This window comes from Triplophysa dalaica, chromosome 9, assembly GCF_015846415.1.
Source record: "Triplophysa dalaica isolate WHDGS20190420 chromosome 9, ASM1584641v1, whole genome shotgun sequence".
Taxonomy (NCBI): domain Eukaryota; kingdom Metazoa; phylum Chordata; class Actinopteri; order Cypriniformes; family Nemacheilidae; genus Triplophysa; species Triplophysa dalaica.
The window spans coordinates 18,985,923-19,004,177 of NC_079550.1; the positions used below are offsets into that span (position 1 = coordinate 18,985,923).

General features: G+C 42.7%; 1 protein-coding gene across 1 annotated transcript in view; it reads left to right on the forward strand.

Annotated features, from left to right (window-relative positions):
• The first annotated feature begins 2,993 nt into the window (after positions 1-2,993).
• The window catches only part of kirrel3l (kirre like nephrin family adhesion molecule 3, like), a 39,803-nt gene continuing 24,541 nt past the window's right edge, over positions 2,994-18,255 (forward strand). Inside the window, exon 1 of the mRNA XM_056757242.1 lies at positions 2,994-3,588. Coding sequence (XP_056613220.1) covers positions 3,549-3,588 — 40 coding nt within the window. The 5' untranslated portion in view covers positions 2,994-3,548. The remainder of the gene's footprint in view (positions 3,589-18,255) is intronic.

Sequence of the window (18,255 nt, forward strand, 5' to 3'; positions counted from 1 at the left end):
GCTTTGTTTGGTGTGTTGTCAAGTGCTTAATAGCTTTCGCATATGCGCAATAGTAACCAAAAATACGTGGTGTACATCTTTTAGAGCACATTTCCTGTAAAAATGCAGATCCATGTACACTGATATTACTCACTGAAATATGTATTTTTTCTTTTTTTTGTGACAATTTGAATATGAAAATAGAATAAAACACCAAAAAGGAAAACAGTCTAGTTTGGCTCAATAGATTTCACTGTTATTTGATAACGCTCTTAAAGGGGTCATATGACACGGCTAGACACGGTTTTAGATGTACTACAATGTGTATACAGGATTTAAGGTTGAAAACTCTGTATTTTCCACATAACGTGCATGTTTGTATCTCCTCTTTGCTCCGCCTCTCTGAAACGCGCAGATATTTTATAAAGCTCATCACTCTGAAAAGCGAGATGTGCTATGATTGGTCAGTTAACCAGTGCGTAGTTATTGGTAGAATACTGCAAGCATGTGACGGAAATTTAACGCCTCTTACCATATTTGGAACATCAGGTTCCAAAGCAATTGTACTGACTTTGTACGCCCACCTTACTTGCGTTTACATTTGGACGGTCTTAGACAAATCATACCACGAACTGACGTTTATTTTGGATGAGTTTTTGTTCCGACACTTTTTTCAATTTTACATGTCTAAAGCATTGGCAACTGATAACACATCAAAGACACGTATTCGCGCCATATGACCCCTTTAACACTTTCTACAACATTTGGATGTAATGAGACCTGTTTCCGTTTTTTTTCATGTCAAAGTTCTACATTTAACCTATTAATTCAGCAAAGTGATACTTCACTGACTAAATGGTGTCAATCTCACGGTAAAATAAAAAATTGAAAGATGAAATGCCAAAAGGAGTCTATTTTGACATGTGTAATTGTCAACCATCAGAAACTACAGCAACAACGATCTGCAAGTATGTACTTGCAAACTCTTGCCAAGCACTCAAATGCCTCTAGTTTTGTAACCAAAAAACGTATTATAGTACATTGCTCAAAAAGATTATGGGAACACCTGATCACCACAGCAAAACACCAAGTCGGTTAACCTAGAGGAACATCAATTAACCTGATAAGGAAGCATTAGTGATTGTGAACCGTTTTTTTGGTGAATATAAAAGTGACAACAGGTACACTGGAGAGGCAACAGCAAGGGTGGTCTGGGGAGGTCATTCTCAAAGGTTCTTACAGACCTCCACGTGCGATGAAGTACTGAGATGAAATCCTCAGATCCATTATCAGATCTTATGCTGGTGGAGTCCAGAGCCCTTCCGGTGCTTGTTAATGCCCGACATCATGTGACCAGAGTCTGTAGGCTTGTTTCTGGATGATGAAGGCATTGATGACATCGACTGGCCCTCACGTTCCCCAGACCAAACTTCAGTTGAGAACCTCTAGGATCGTATGTATCCGAAGCCGTCAAGTAGCATCATCGACTGTCCAGGAACTCACTTATGCTCTGATCCAGGTCTGGGAGGATATACCGAAGGACAACATGTGCCATCTCATCAGGAGTACGCCCAGAAATTGTTGGGAGTTCATGCTGGCACTTGGGACCATGGACATAACAGACTTACATTAGGAGTTACTGTGATGAATTTCAAACAAAGTTAAATAAGACAGTTTTAATTTTTACTGTTTTACTGTAATTCCTGCCCTGAATGAGTTTATGATTTTGGCTTTCATTGACCATTGTCACCTCATTTTGTTCTCACAACATAAGTATAAAAGTGAAGAGTTCTAACCTGGATGTTTCGTTCATTGAGATTTAATACGGTGTGATTTAGGTGTTCCCTTTTTTTGAGCAGTGTATATTTTAGGGAACATTGTGGGACGCAGTGTTCCGTCTATAATGATTGAACTTTGGTTATAGCACCCTCAATGTAACGTTACGTCAGATCAATTTTACATCGCGGTGCCTTGCTATATAGAAACGTCATCCATGACGGCGTTCAACTAAGAAAAGCTGTTAATTTGCACGTCTCGCTCACACCCTGTCAAGATTTCACGCAGTAGTTGTTGATGTTTACTCTGCGCTCGCAGCAGGTGTGAGCCCCTGTTGTTCGGAGATCATCTATTGCCCCCTCACACAACCTCGTCTCTTTCAACCCCATCATATGCGCCTTCAGCAAGCTGTTTCTCTCATCAGCATGTGTTTGCGCGCGCCAGTCTCCCAATTGATCCCCTCACCTGCAATAAATCTTACCAGGAGTGCAGACCAAAAACCATTCGCTTCGTTAAGGTTCTCGTCTCTTTGACTTTTCGTCTCTAACAGTCTCCAGCGTGCTATGTTTTCGTGCGAAATTACAAAGGTGAGATGTTTGTAGTTTGTTTGGAAACCACCGACACGCCGTCGTGCAACCTGTGCGCGCGCTGCCACCATTTTCTAGGCAACACGAAAGCGTTTAAAAAGAAAAGACATGCTGTTACCTCGGTGTAATGTGACATCAATCAGTCCGACGTAATTTAAAATCAACTTCTAGATGAATTGAGAGAAGTTTACAAAGTTCAGTTTGGGGAGGTGCGGTGTTTGATTAAAGACTATGTCAGCTGATCAGTTGAAGCTACCAATCTCGCACTTTATTTATATAATATATATATATATGTATTTGTGCGTTTGTTTGTTCTTTTTTTATTATTAACCATTGTCTTACATGAATGATAAATGTATGGAAAACGCAATTAATATTTACAAACAAAAAACAAGTTTAAACAAAATCCTGAATGCTCATTTTAGGGTCCACAGTCACCATTTGTTCCGGGACACACCTGTTTACTTTCCACAGCAGTTTAATCATTCAACGGCGCGCATAACCAAGCACCCCCTGTTGTTAAAAGGCAAACACCCGCTCGCTTTAACCCAACTGCTAGTCACCCCCCTATAGTTTTCTTCCCTTAACCAATCGCAGGACCCGGGGGGCGTAGGCCAAAGGATGTCCCTACGGACTGTGAATTACTTCATTCTCGAACTCGAGCCTGCCGATCTAAGAGAAAAAGCGTCTCCTGTTTTATTCTATGAGACTACATCCAGTGAGTACTACAGTCTGTGCGGATCACATCATCGCATTGCCGCTGCACAACAAGCCGTTGTGGATGGAACGGAGCGATACAGAGGGAACAGTGCGCGAGCGTTTATGCGTGTTATACATTATTGACAATCACAGTCGAGGATGTACTCCAACTACTCGGATTGATGCGAGTCCTGGACATTAAAAGCAGACTGAATATTTTGTGCCAAATCTCGTACGGGAATAAAAAGCGATAAAGTTGCAAACTTTAAAAACAGTCGCATGGCATTTATGCCCTGATCGGTTCGGATGGCAATACAGACTTTCAGCTCTCAAACCTGAGGTTATCATACTGTGCGGTTTCTTTGTATAATTTTTACTCATTCAAGAGGTGGGCGAGGACCAGCGACATCTCCCTCATCCAGTCCGGTAGGAGCGTTGGGAAGCTTCCGGGCGCACACTTTTATCCCGGACTGCTGATAGTGACAAGTGTTGAAGACTCGAGAAAAGATGCTGGCGTTTTACATCGCGTTGTGCCTTTTAGGAACATGTAAGTCTTATTTATTTATATCGTGTTTTATGGCTTCCAAAACTATTGTGATGATCTGATCCACCGCTGGTGTAGTAGTCGGTTGCTGCGTCAACCTATCATAACGCGGAGAGATGAGATAACCGAAGCGGTTACCTATTGTTCACTACGCTTTGCGGGTAAAGTAGTTGAAGTTAATGCTGTTCTATTTAGTGTGCCATATTACATTTTGTTTGATGTAAGGTCCGAGAGAGACTATTTTGTGATGTGTTTAAAAGGACCAGTGGCACTGCACCAAATGCCAAAAGGCTCATTTGTGATTTAAACTTGTCCATTACAAGGGTTTACGCCAGCTTAATTTATAGAGTGAACTGAAGCCTATCTGCATTTCTGTTCAGTCTCATTATATAGCTGTTGAGCGTGCTTGTCCAAAACTCAGTAACTGCTATCTACATATGATGATAACTTGCTCGTCCTACGCGTGTGTATGAGAGAGGTGCATGTGTAAAACTTTTGGTAACAGCAGCGATCACAGCGCAACAGAATAAGTGGGCGCGTTTCTTTCTTATTCTTTACGATACGCATTACTGTACTGCGTACTGTACTTCAGACCAACATATATAAGGTGTGAGATCCAGTGCATCTTTTAGCGAGCTGGAGAGCTCTCCTGGAGTCACTTAGTGCACGAAAAGTTGAAGAAAGAACCAGGTGTGACAACGATAATGGTCTTTCTGCTTACACTCTTCTGAGGTTCCGATGTGCGCGCAGTCTGGGTTCGTGTATTAAGTGTGTTAAAAGCCAGGGGTCCGCTGCATAAGAGATGCGCAGATCACAGTTTCTTGCCTCTGAAACAGTGGCGCCTCTTAATAATTTCAGAGCCAACGCCACCAGTTGGAGACCATCTTCCCCTTTCAAACAGAATAATTGAACAGCCTTAAATAAATATAAATGGTGCCGTTACGCGCGGCCAGAAGTGCGACGCTTCTCGATGCAGTCTTCGGGGAGACCGGGATGCGCGGGATCTTAAAGATTATGCTCGTCGCAGTGTTGATTTATTCATTATTTTTTACTTTTTTTGCGTTGGCCACGGGCATCTTACGCGCGAGATACAGAGAGTGTGGAAAGCTGGCTATCGCTGTCTCTTTGTTTCAGATAGAGGCTTTCAACACCGCAGTGACACCGTGCAGACCTTTAGACAAAACCCGCTTGTAAGAATGTCACCGCAGCATGCCATTCGGATGATTTGCATACGTGAAACGTATAACTTTCAATAATCTGCCGTGTGTTTTGTGTTCATCGTCTCACAAGAAACCTCAGCTCTCTTTCTATGAACTCCTAATTGCATTGCGCTCACTTCTGCTCTGTCTGTTTAGCGCCAAAGGCGGCGCTGTATTCCGCATATTCCACGCGAGGCGAGAGACGCAGGTTGATTCATTTGCGGAGCGGCACGACAACATCCTCGAGCCTGGCCTATTTTTACAACGCATCTGTTGTTTCCACGCCTTTTAACAAATATTTTATTCATCGGCTGTATTATTAACGCAGCCTTTGATTCGGCGCGAGATAAAGGCTTCAAATTCCCCCGGCGCCTCAGATCCGAAAGCGATTCTTCTCCCAATTAACGCGGCGCAACCGCGAGCGAGGCAAAGCGCGCTCGGTCGGCGCTCCGGTAAACGAATTAAAAACAAATGTTTATTGACGGTTAAGCTGCGCTCTCTGTCTGTCTCTTTGATAAACGAGGCCGGCGTATTGACAAGGATGGAGGCGGTAATTACATTTAAATGTTGTATCTAAATGCCTGGCACGCCACAAAATGTATTTATTAGAGGCAAATGTTAATGAAATGCTTGTGCGCATCGCAAATTAGCTCTTAAATTGGAATATTCAACATACACGCTGACAAAATTACAGAAACTTTTAACAAGTCAAAATTGGATTTATAGATTGTTAACAATTTTCTTTATAATATTTAATTATCTTTCATAACAAGTACACTCTTAAAAACAAAGTGCGTCAAATATTAACAAATATGTTTTTTGTAGATTCTACAATGTTAAATAGGGAAACCAAAAAGTTGTTTGCGGAACCAAAAAAACAGTCCTGCTGTCATTCCTTTGAAGAACCCTTTTTAGCACCCTTTTAAAAGAGTGAACTAACCTTTGTATATAGAGTTCTTAACTCATTTATGGTGACAGTCTGACCCTGGCTGAACTCTTGATGTTTTTCTCATCATTAAGTGGGTGTGTAAGACAGAAGGAGGTGGAGTGAGGGGAAGAATAGGATGTAGCGGAACATTTCTTTGACAGACTGGTGGCAGCTGTTTTGGGAGGTGCAGCGAGGCTCCCGGACAGCCTGAGCCACTCATCTCACCTGACATCTATACAAGCGGCACACCACACTCTGTACAACCACCAGCACCTCACATCTGACTCACCTGCTCCTCTCCAAATAAAAGCTTGTGTGTGCAGCACACATCCGTGGATGTCGTGAAAGAGAGAGAAAGCTTGTCCTGCATCACATAAACACACAAGCTCACTTACACACCACCGAATGAAACACACATTCCCTTTATCTCTTGGTCTCCCTCTGGTTTGTCCTCTCTGTCTGTCGTGCTCTCTAACTTGCACACACACTCGAGTATCGGAGATAGGCTCGGATCTAGCAAAGAGCATTGAAGAGAAGAACATGACAGGCTTGAAGAGTAGAGACGCTAGTGTCAGATGTTTATGTGCGTGCCCATAATAAAGCGCCACGGCCTCTGTCTTCCAGCCGTAATTTGCTTTCTCGGAATAGCTCTCAGTTTCCGTGTGGAATTCTGCTGCACTGTGCCATCGGTATTCCAAGTCATCTCCGGCTTTTTTTGAAACCTTTGGCTTGGGGTTGGTGGGTCCCATAAGACATGCGTTCAAAGGAAATACGTTGAGATCATACGACTTTCTCCTCCTGCTTCCTTCCTCCGAGGTCTTGTCGCCTTTTAAAGACAAAAAAATACATAACACACTATCCCTCTTTATATTATCATTTTATGACTTTTATTATGTATTTCCATTTGCTAACGCTCTCCGATTCTCTACTTTTCTTCAGTGTGTGTCAGTACGGCGGTTGAATAAATAGATTGATCGCAGTAAAGGCAAATTGTGTCAAAACATGAAAGGTGTTACCAAGATCCCTTCATTAGGATACATATGCTGTGTGTTATAGCCAACAAGTCTGTGTGCGTTTTGGCAGATGGTGGACTAAATAAAAGTGGCTTTTGATGGAGTGGTTGAAATGAGCGAACGAATTTATAAATGTCAGTTTTTCTTTTGTTTTAATTACAGTTCCAATGCTACTTGACAAATAAAGAATGACTTCCATCGCTAATGAAAAAGTCATTAATTATTTGCTCGGTTAAGACTAAAGTTTAATGACATAATGTTACGGTGCCTGCCTGATAAAAGCTGCACTGTTTAGGCATAGTTCACTCAAAAATGAAAAATGTATCATCATTTGCTCAACTTCTAGTTGTGACGGACCTGTTTACATTTCTTTTTTGAGCTGAACAGAAATAAAAACATTTGATTAGATTTTTGTAAGAAAACCATTTTGGGTCACGATTGACTTCCATAGTAGGACAAAAAGCAGGCATGGTAGTCAATAGTGACCCAAAATGGTTTAGTTACAAAATCTATTAAAAAAAATATTTTCAAAATGACTTGGATACAAACTTTCATTCAAATGTCTTAATTTGTGTGCATCACAACAAAGAAATGAAAACAGGTTGGTAACAACTGGAGGGTGAGCAAATGATGACAACATGTTTGGGTGAACTCTTCCTTTAAATCGATACCTGATTCGGCAGCAAGTCAGCTCCACACACACACACTAACAACGCTTTTCGGATCAGCAATCTCAGATGTCTTAGCCGGCTCCATTAGAGGGACAGATAGTTTGACCTGTACCCGAGGCCTCCCATTAGTGGTGAGGACTGCTGGGCGCTGAGATTGAGTGGGGTTATGTGCTGGTATTTCTAGCCATGTGGCTTTTTGAGTTTGTTTTAGGAGCTTTCTGTATTATGCATGAGCTGAGGACTCAAATGCTGTATGGGGACTCAAATACAACATTGTGTTCATGTGTGTGCTGTTAAGAGGCTTAATATTTGTACTGCATGAAGAAGTGTGTAACATAAAACTTGTGTGTATTAGACGGAGCGCAAGATTAGTTGCTACAACCGTAATGATCCAGCAGAAAAGCATAGAATAAAGAAGTAGCGGTAATAATACAGAGAATTACCAACATCTGTCTTGTGCTCTCACCTCTCCACTTTTCCTAGCTTTCCTTATTGAAAAGAAGTAAACGGGAGGAAAAGTTGGAAGTCGAGCAGGTTCAGTGATGTGTGTGTGCGGATGTGAGATAGAGAGAGAGCGTGTGACACACTCGACTCACAATAGCGCAGATGCAGCAGAATCCGTCTGGTGTGGAAAGACTGCTGCATTATTTAGGAGATGCTCGTATGGCATAGATATGGATGAGTTTTGGCCTGCTTTGATTCGCGTGCGCTCTGCAGACCGGAGCGAGATGGACCGGCTGCGAGCGGTTGAGTGCTCTGGGCTTTTTTTGTAACAGGGAGAGGTTCGCGCTCAGAGAGAAATTCAACATAAAGGTCAGTTTTGTTTACAGCAGAGAGCAAATCATGAAATTTTGTCCCCAGACAACATTCAATCGTGTGGGCATATCCGGGACTGAGAATGACATCTGGGCGTCAGCGCAGGGTTTAGGAGACCCGTGACGGATTACTCAACACCCTTTCTTTTTTAATTTAAAGGGTTAAAACATGAACTATAAATTAAAGATTTTTTTCTACCTCATGCGACCAATTCTCAGTTTGGCGTCCTTTCCCGTGCCCTCATTTCCCCGCCATAACGTTTGAAGCGTTCTCCTAATGACACATACAGCTGTTGGGGTAAGGGGGGGGTTTTGAAACAATAGCGCTCTCTGTTTTCAGAATCATGCTACACACAGCCGTATTGTCTAATTATCTTTCACAGACACAAGACAGTGACCCTGGGGTCTCACCCACGTCTACTGCAGCGTTCCACCCGTCACTCCCCAAAACATGTACCCCCTTATTAAAGGGATAGTTCACCCAAAATTTTAATTCTGTTATGATTTACTCACACTCTTGTCAAACCTGTATGATTTTCTGCAGAACACCAAAGAAGATATACCCATCGACTTGTATTGGTTTTGTGTCCATACAATAGATGTGAATTGGCACTGCCATTGTTCGGATACCAACGTTTTTCAAAATATCTCCTTATGTGTTCTGCACATGAAAGAAAGTCAGTCAGGTTTAAGGGCGATAAAATAATGGCGCACTGTCCATTTAATGTATACAGGCACACACACCGTCCACTACGGAGGAGAACGAGAGGAACAGAGAGAGCAAATGAGGAGGTTTTCGAGAGAATGGCTGTAATCAGCTTGCCCGTGCAGAAGCAAACCGATAAAGAACTTGGCATCGCGTTCGGGGTGGGCTTTTGTTATCTGCTGACAGTGCTAATGGCACAGCCCAGAGGAGACATGGCCGCTTCTTCCTTACTCTGGGAGCGGGCCATCTCCTCCATCTCCATTGTTTGGCCATCACCCCCTTCCTGTCCCCTCTCGCCGTCCACCCACATCCTCACCTCCTTTTCCTTGGGCGGAAAGACGAGCAAGTGGACAAAAGGAGAATTGTCCCGACTTCCTCCCGAGATGGAAGAAATGAAAAAGAGGCCAGTGATGTCATGCGGGGTCTTCAGTTACATTCAAACGGACAGTGTTCGAGAGCGACTCCTAGAGCGGAATGTTATCTTCTGCGTCCGTGTCCCTGCGGATCGCTGTCAAGAGGGTTTTTTCAGTTCCTGTTTGTTGGGTCGGGACGCGTGCATATTCCGATGACGAGATACAGCGGGGCCGCGTAATCTGCGTTTTTTTTTCGCATGCGGTGGAAAAAACAAGGGTGTTTACTGTTAATGTTAGTCCCTGATCGCAGAGGGGTGAGGTTCGCAGCCCGAGTTAATTTGGAGAAAATCATTAAAATAGCGCCTAAGGAAAGAGAGACAATTTCGAACACTAATTTCCTATTTTTAGAAGCACTTTACTTGCATTTGCTCCCGAAATGCGAAAAAGTGTCACTTTGTTACTGGAGAAATGTATCACAATTTGTCACGATCATGAGCAGGGAAGTGTTCACGCACAGCGAGCTGGGATTTGGTCGACCGCACGTCGGTTTCTATTTTACTATCACCTCCGGTCCTCCAAGACAAAATTTCATATCTCCTGCTGTGACACAAAAAGCAACAGTAAATTGAAATTTATCTTCCATGTTGCAGCAATAGCTGGCCTCATATTATCCTCTCGGGCTGAGATCTCTAAGCCAAGTCTTAAAGATGGCCCTGATACGAGAGGATGTTTTCTGCGCAGGGAAAATCCAATTCTGCTACGAAAACTGTTCATTAGTTTTATCTGTCTGTTTATTTATTTACTGAATATTAGATTTTAGCAAGTGCATGGAGGGAATCATGTTGTACAGCAAATTATCGGGTTAGACTTGTCATTATTTTCTATATTACTTATCTGTTCGGGATATGTGTTTGTTACAGATACGGATTCATGTATGAGTCATGGACATGCAGATGGACTGACGGCGAACAGTAATTGATTGTTACTCTCTTGCGCACACACACACATGCGGTTCAAGGGTGTACCAGAAGGGCAGCTGAGATGAATGTCTCATGGTTAAAGCTGTGTGCCCTATGTAGGGTGATTAGTCAAAGTCTGACTGCTTAATTAACGATTGCTCAATCTCTGAAGACATTGTGTGCAGAGAGATGGAGAAAAGCTCTTGAGGAAGCCACAGTCTGATTGTTACGTGTGATGCTTCAGTACGTGCCTAGAGAACCTTGCCCCTGATCTTCGGTTAAAGGCATTTCACACGCATTAGTGCAGGTGTGTCATTCATTTTAGGTCAAGGGTTAAACATTGAATTGTGTGATCCAAAATATTTTAGTCACACAGAGCTAATGAAGTCCAGAATCTTTGTTATTTATGCCAATCAGACAACAATGTTGTCCTGCAAATATAAAGGAACACATAGAATATTTGACTTTAAGTTACAAGTAAAATTGCAGATTTTAACTATCAGAGCCTTAATAAAAAAAAACATATGCAGTAAGGGATAGTTCACCCAGAAATGATGTCATCATTTACTCACCCTCTTGTCATTTCAAACATTTCCTGTCATTTCCTGTTTGAAGAATTTTGCTAACTGTTACCCATTCACTCACTTGCATCGGTTTTGCGTGCATACAATAGAAGTGAATTTGAAAGTTGGTTACCAGCTTTCGTTAAAATTTATTTGAAATGTACTTTATTCTTTCGTGTTATGCGGAAAAAGAAACTCATACAAGCCTAAAATGACAAAAAGGTGAGTAAATTATGACATCATTTCTGGGGGAACTATCCCTCAACGCATGTGTTTTTTTAAGGCTCTGATAGGCAAAATCTGCATTTTTACTTGTAACTGAAAGTAAGAAATTCTAGGTATTCTTTTATATTTGCACGATATTGAAGAATGATGTAATAGGTTATAACTTGCTAAATAATGCTGAATTTGAAATGATAATTAACATTTGTCAAATAAATTTAAATTACATTAAAACGTGATCAAAAACTGCACTGCTTGTTTTACTGTTGCTGTACAAAATTAAACAAATCTGAAAATCGAATTGCAAACCAACGCGATAAGAATATTGTAATATAATGCACATATGCAAATAATAAGTATACATTGCGTCGCCCCATTGTTTATCATAGCGAGTGATTTAGCTCGTAACATCTTTTTTTCGAGCCATTTTAGAGTCATTGACATCCCTGCATTAGTGTGCGGTGCTTGGGTTTCTGTGCCAGAATCAGATCTCAGACCTAATTCCATTATGAGATAGCATCATATTAAACCACAGATCTCAGTTGAGCACAGATCTACTTGAGCTTTTGCCATTAAGTCTGTCATCTAGCCAAGAAGACCCTCATTATCAGCTATTTGTGAGCTCTCTCTCTTTCCCTCTCGCACTCTCTGTTTTTTCACTGTCTGTCTGTCTGTCTCACATCCCTGAACCGAATAGTTCATCCTCTCTGGAAACCCCAGTGGAATGTGAACGCAAATATTATGATTGTGAGCTGGACCGTTAACCATAACGCTCCACACCGGAGACAAGACCTCGCACAAGCTCTCAACCACATCAGAGAGAAAGGCACCTCTGTTTAGTTTTCAGACAGCTGGGCAAGACGTTGAGAAAAGCGTATACTGTATATCTGTTTCGTTCCTGAACTTTCACTCGCTTTTTCTTGACTGCTGGGATAGTACAGCATGGCATCGAATGCCACAGTGGGAGGTCAAGGAAGAAGCTGGTCAATTTGCTGTCAAGTGAGGGGTGTCAGTCGGGGCGCGTCAAGCGAGCTTTTTGCCATCACTCATGTGTCCAAACATGGTCATTTTATGGAGCGATCTAGAAATATCAGAAATGAGCAAAAGCCTTTGGAAAACGGAAAGAGGGATCAAATTATCTGAAGGGTAGTAGACAACCAGAGAGGGAAAATGTGAAGCGTTTAGCCAGGGTGTGGAAATCTTATGAGCTTGAAAGTGATGTGCCAACGCAGAGAAGAATTAGTGGGGGGTCAAACAGATTAACTTCCAACTTCTTAGGCTCTGAAGGTAATAGATACCCTTGTGAAGGAACCCCTTCATCCGTTCTCCCGGCTTAAAAGAAGGGAACAGCATAACAAAGACATGGCAGACGAAAAAGTTACTTTCGGACATGTGACACTGGAAAGGACGTTTGGACACCTGGGGGCAATGATGAAGCTGTAGCAGAGCAGAGGCTTTGGGTGGGCTGGTTGGTAAGAGTCGGGTGGATGAAAGGCGGAGAGAGGAGGGGGGGCGTTGATGGGTTGAATTTGATACACAGGCTCTTTCAGACGATGAGGTAATGTCAGCCACTGCCCCTGGACCTTTCTGAATGATGCATTCCAGCCGCTCGACTGTCTGGTGTGAGAAGGCTGAACCCTGTCCGCAGAAAAACAGCAAAACCTCTAATGGTCTGTGACTACCTAAGGTCTGGGTAAGGCTGAGCTCTGCAGATCTCAAAGAATTTCACACATACACAATATACACTAAAAAGCGCTACCTCAGCTTTGTACTTTAGACATTCTCTGCCCATTTTGGCTTGCAGTAAACATTGGAGTAAGCCACACTGAAAGATCAAAAGGGAAAGAGTTGCTTCATAAAAATTATTTTGCTTAACACTATGTTTATTACTTAAAGAGATAGTTCACATAAAAATTATAATTCTGTCATGATTCACCCACCGTCTTATCATTTCAAACCTGCATGACTTTTTTTCTTGTGCGGAAAGCGAAAGAAGATATTTTGAAAAATGTTGGTAACCAGACAAAGCCTATTTACTTGCACTGGTTTTGTGTCCATACAATAGATGTCTGACATTCTTCGAAATATCTTCTTTTGTGTTCTGCAGAAGAAGGAAAGTCACACAAGCTAGAAATAACAAGCAAGTCAGTAAATACTGGCAGAATTTCATTTTGGGTGAAATCTCTTTAAAGTACAATGGCATACGACATAAAGAAACCGAGACAATCTGACTTATACTGTAAGTTTCTACATTGCTTCATGTGTAGAGAAGGAAGAAAAAACGCAGCTTTGATACCAATACAAACTGCTTAGTGCTTTACCTCAAGCCACTTGTTTTTGTTTTCTTCTCGAGAGGATTGAGCTCGTTCCCGAGGTGTGACAACAAATGTCTCACCAGTAAGCTGAGAAAAATATGCTTCAGTATAAGGGGACCCAGCAGGTGTTTCAGCCCTGGGCATCAGCCCGGCTTTGTACCCAGCAGGGCAGCTTGGTTTCTCGCAAACAGGGCCACCTCTGAGCAGGTGAAAGATTGAGAAAAATGTTCCTGCCGGACCCGCAGTTCTCCCGCTTCACACCAACAACAGCAGGCGAAGAGAGACACAGAGGGTTCAGCTTTCACTGAGAAACGCTTCTCGCCGCGAGGACCGTCAGTGATGAATTACCAAGCCCTTTGGAAAACAGGTCACGGATGTGAAAGTTTGTCATGTGATACTGACATGTTGCTCCCAAAGTCAATGTTTTGTTCGGTTCTGCAGGAGCCAGGCTGTTGAGAGCATGTTCAGAGACGAGGCAAGCAGAGGAATTCGTAGGGTTTACAAAGCGAGTGGATGTGAGTGAAGGGGTGTGTCGGACGTCTTCACTTTTTCACTGAGCCGGTTTAAAAGAGGTGACGGATAGCCTTCTAATGACCCCCTCAATCACAAGCTGCTTAAGCGGGCTGATCGGTAATGGATTGAAAATGGGCCAACCCTATACCTCCTTTCAGCAGAGCCACGGGGCGGTTCAGCGATCATCCACGGTAGCGATTAAACCCTGTAACAGTCTTTCTCTCATTTACCCAGCGTCTGAGATATCTGTGCTCCAAACTCACCGTGAAAGTCTTGTGAATCACGAGCGTGAGCTTTGAAAGGCTCTGGTATGTCGAGCCTTTTGTCTCCACGTGAGGTGGCAGCTTGGTGCGAAACTTTTGTTTTGCTAATGTTATTAATGGGCTCACTTAAGTGTAAAGACAGAGCAGATTCACAGAGGAAGGAATAACGGGTGTCGTTTTCTTTCAACTAGGTGTATTTTCGTGTGGAGCTGTTAAAAACGTTGTCAGCGCTATGGGATGGTGTCACCATCACTGAGTTTTATAAATCACTTTTGTACCATAGAGTTTGAAGTGGGACTGATTCATTAGCGCCGTTCCTTCGAAGTATTATTGCGGAGCAAGGTCTCCACTCTCCTAAAAGAAAATCCAGTTTTGTTCCAACGCTCTTTTTCAATTTTCAATTTGACAGTGTTTTATTTCTAAGATTGTTTTGTTGCGATGTGAAAAGGAAAAAAGAAAATAATTGTCTCTGTTTTTCTCCCTGTGATTCGGCGTATCTTGTTAACAAGTCCCATCTTCATCGAATATCCATAACGCGGTTCGGTATGTGTGTTTTCACACCAATTAACAGCTCTCTATTGGTGCCTGCTGAGGTGATGATGGCCTGTCTCCGGCCAGGATCGCGGTGTTGTTTTTTTTCGCGGCCTCTGTCATGTTACAGGCAGTGAGAGAGCGCAACCTTCCGTAGACGTTCATTAGCTTGCGATATAATTAGCGCTTTTAGCTCAGACAAAGGAAAAGCCAACAGGTCCGGGGAACTTACAGGGATCGGTCCCCTTGATGTTCGCACATCTAGCAATGGCTGGCTGGATCTCAGGCAAATTAACACCTCGCTCTGTGCAGTTCACTTTCTGGCCCTTAAGAGGTAAAAACTCCTTTGGCTAGGAGTTGAGTGGACATTAATATCAGGCCGGTCCTCGGCTTCCTTCTACTCATTGGCACAAATGGCAATGCCAGAGAAAAATGATTCTGTCCGGCCCTCATCGTTTCTTTCCCTCTCTCGCTCGCGCTATCTTTCTTTTAACTCTCCAAGCCAAACCTGCATCCCCCCTCTCTTGCGCTCTCAATCTAGATAATTCAATCTGTCCAATATCAAATAATCGCCTCCATTTTTTCGGCCCATTTTAACCTTATCACTGGCACTGCTTCCTCAGGGGACCGAGTCTTTTCACCTTGTTAAGAGAGAAAGGGAGCCCAAGAGCCATAACCTCGGATCGGGCGGAACAAGGCGGGTGACGAATAGTTCTCGGAGCAACAGAGAGAAAAGACTCTGTTCGGTGTTCTCTCTGGCTTCATGTAAACGACCGAGCAAACAGACTGGGGGCTTTTTTCGTCTGAAGAAATGGGGTTCGAGGTAAAGGATTAGGCACAGAAGATGGGCTGGGTACAGAATGAATGAATTGTAAAGCTGCAGAGGTTTGTAAACCTCAACCTTTGTTTTTTGTCTTGTTTTCTAGTAAATTATCTTTAAAACATGATATATTTTTCTGAGAAGTAAAAAGATGAAGTGTCAAAGAAAACAAAAAAACACCAGGTGAGGTATATTCTTAAAAAAGGCAATATTTGCCCTTCTGTTTTTTTATCCTATGCTATTTTGCTTCTCAAATAGATGTTTTATTTTAATTATGTTTATATATATTTTTCTTTCTGAAAAACAAGATCATTTATTTTTTGTAGTACGTCCCACAGTTCTCTTAAAAACGGTGCTAATATGCTCTCCTGGCAATTAATTAAAATCCAATAAGGTTCTCTCCTGGCGGCCATTGTTCCCAGCTCGTGTTTACCTTCTCCACAAGTGTCACTAGCAACTTAATCTTGCAAGAAAGCACGGGTCAAAAGGTCAAGACTGGACCCGCTGCCCTGAGCGAGTGTGTTTGGAGGGTTCTTTTCAATCAGGTTCCCTGACCTCCGTATTCTTTCTTTCTTTTCTTTCCTCATTTCCCTCGCACCTAATCCGTAAGCTTGATTGTTCTAAGCTGATTTTCAAGGCTGCCCCTGGGAGGAGATGGGCTTTTGGAGTTGGTTTTAATTAAGATTTAAAGCAAGCCTCCCTCAAGAAGAGAGATTGAGTGGTTTTAAGACCCTTCTCTGGATGGAGGGATGAGAGTGGACGAGAGGAAGTGGAACAGATTGCCCAACGAAAACGTGAGAAGGAAACTATTTATAAAAAAAGATGAAGGGAACGATTTTTCATAAAATATGATGTTATGTCTGTCAGATTATATGATTTGATTTATATGATTTATCTGTCAGAGTATGATTTTGTCCTTTTTTATATTTCTATATATTTTCAGATTTATCTTTATTCCTCTATGTGTTGCTCTCTCTCTCCCTCTCTCTCTCTCTCTCTCTCTCTCTCTTAAAGACAATCGGTTGTGTTGAGTTGTAATCAAAAATCTGAATCCATAGAGTTTGATCTTTGCTTTCTAAGAATCAAACCCATTTTCTGTGAAGACATCAATAGTGTGGACAAGCAATCACCAGATTATCTAGACGTTTTACCCAAAGATCAATAGACACACCTTATGTTCCCTTTATCCACCGAAATGCTGCTGGAGCTGGTGTTAGATGTCACAGAATGATTTTCTTTGGCTGTTTTACTGTTAATGAGTGTGACTCGTACTTGTATTATCTAAAATTAATTTAATTCGCTGTCTTTACACCATTGTGCACTGGAGACGTTTTAAATACAAAATGGCTCAAATTAAATATAAAATGAATCAAATTAAAACAATTCATGCATGTTATATTTCAGACGGTGTTGTACCGCGTTGGGGTCGCAGTACTTGTAGGCTAATCTAGTTTTGTACCATCTATTCTCACTCTGCATTTTGACTTTTTGTGAAAACTACTTGCGAGGATGTTATCCCACCCAGAGCCCTGCTTGAATCCAATTTTATGCCAAACGTTTTCAGATTGGGCGCTGGTTGAGCACCGTGTCTGTTGGTAATGGATTCTAATCTTATATCTCTCTTGTTTTGACTCTGAAGTAGCCTAGAAACACAGTCTCACCTGATAACAGAGCCTTGTTTGTGTAATCTGTGAAGCGGTCATGACATCTCGTGCTTTAATCGTGATTTAGATTCGTCCGTGTCCTGGTCATGACCATAAAGGGAGTCCGAATCCTACAGAGTGAAAGTCAGTGTGTGCAAGCCTTTGTTCATCACGTTCTGCTTTTCTGTGTTCTCGCCTATCTCTCGTCCTCTTTCTCACACCCATCTCTCTGGATAATGGGCTCGTACGCAGGTGGCTGTGTCTCTTCGATGGACACCCCGAGACGTCCTTGTTAGACACTTAATTAAAAGCCTTATCACAGGAAAACACGCCGAGACGTTCCAATATGGGTCTGGGCATCCGAGATTACGCCACCACCAGACAGCGTCCATCTATTACTTCCGTCCGCTGAACTGTCCGGTCGAACGGCGTGTGTATTTATGTAAGTGCTAAAGCACAAAGAAAGCAGAAAGGGCAGCGAGGAGTGTTTATGCACAGAATGGGGTGTTAGTTGTTTTGGGTATAGAGGGAATGATAAAGATTTTTTTGAAACACAACATGGTTGATGAAACAGGCGTGGGTGGGCTGCTACCAAGAGAATTTGTGAAAACATTCGCATCTGTGCATCCAAGCAAACCCCGCCCCCAATCGCGGAACTCCCGGGATTCCCTCTCTGGTCAGTTAACTTTCAAAGCTGATGACAGGAGGGGAAAATATCTCCACCGAATGAATGAAGTGTTTAAGTTCATCGCGCCACAAGCCGGGTTCATGCATGCTAGGTGTTAAAGCAGAGCTTGGGGGGGTCAAGTGTCCCTCCCACTGCATTCTTCAGCAGCACTGGGCAGGAACCGGCACACAAGGACCATATGTCCCAAAACCAGCTCAATGATAGAGAAACAAAGCCCTTTTCACTTGGTTTAGACCGGGAAAATCTGCAATTCCACACCGGCCGCATAGCACCAGTCAGACAGAGAAAAGGAAAGGAAAAGAGGAAGCAGAGAGAGCAAGAGAGGGACTTGGCATTTTCCATCACATTAACCAGGAACAATCCTGCCAAACAGCCTTGAGGCTCCCTAGACTTCTTCTGTAGGTTGCCCGGTTTCAAAGCCCCCGGGAGACTTTCTTCAAAGCTCAGTGTCCGTTTCTCCAGCTCAGA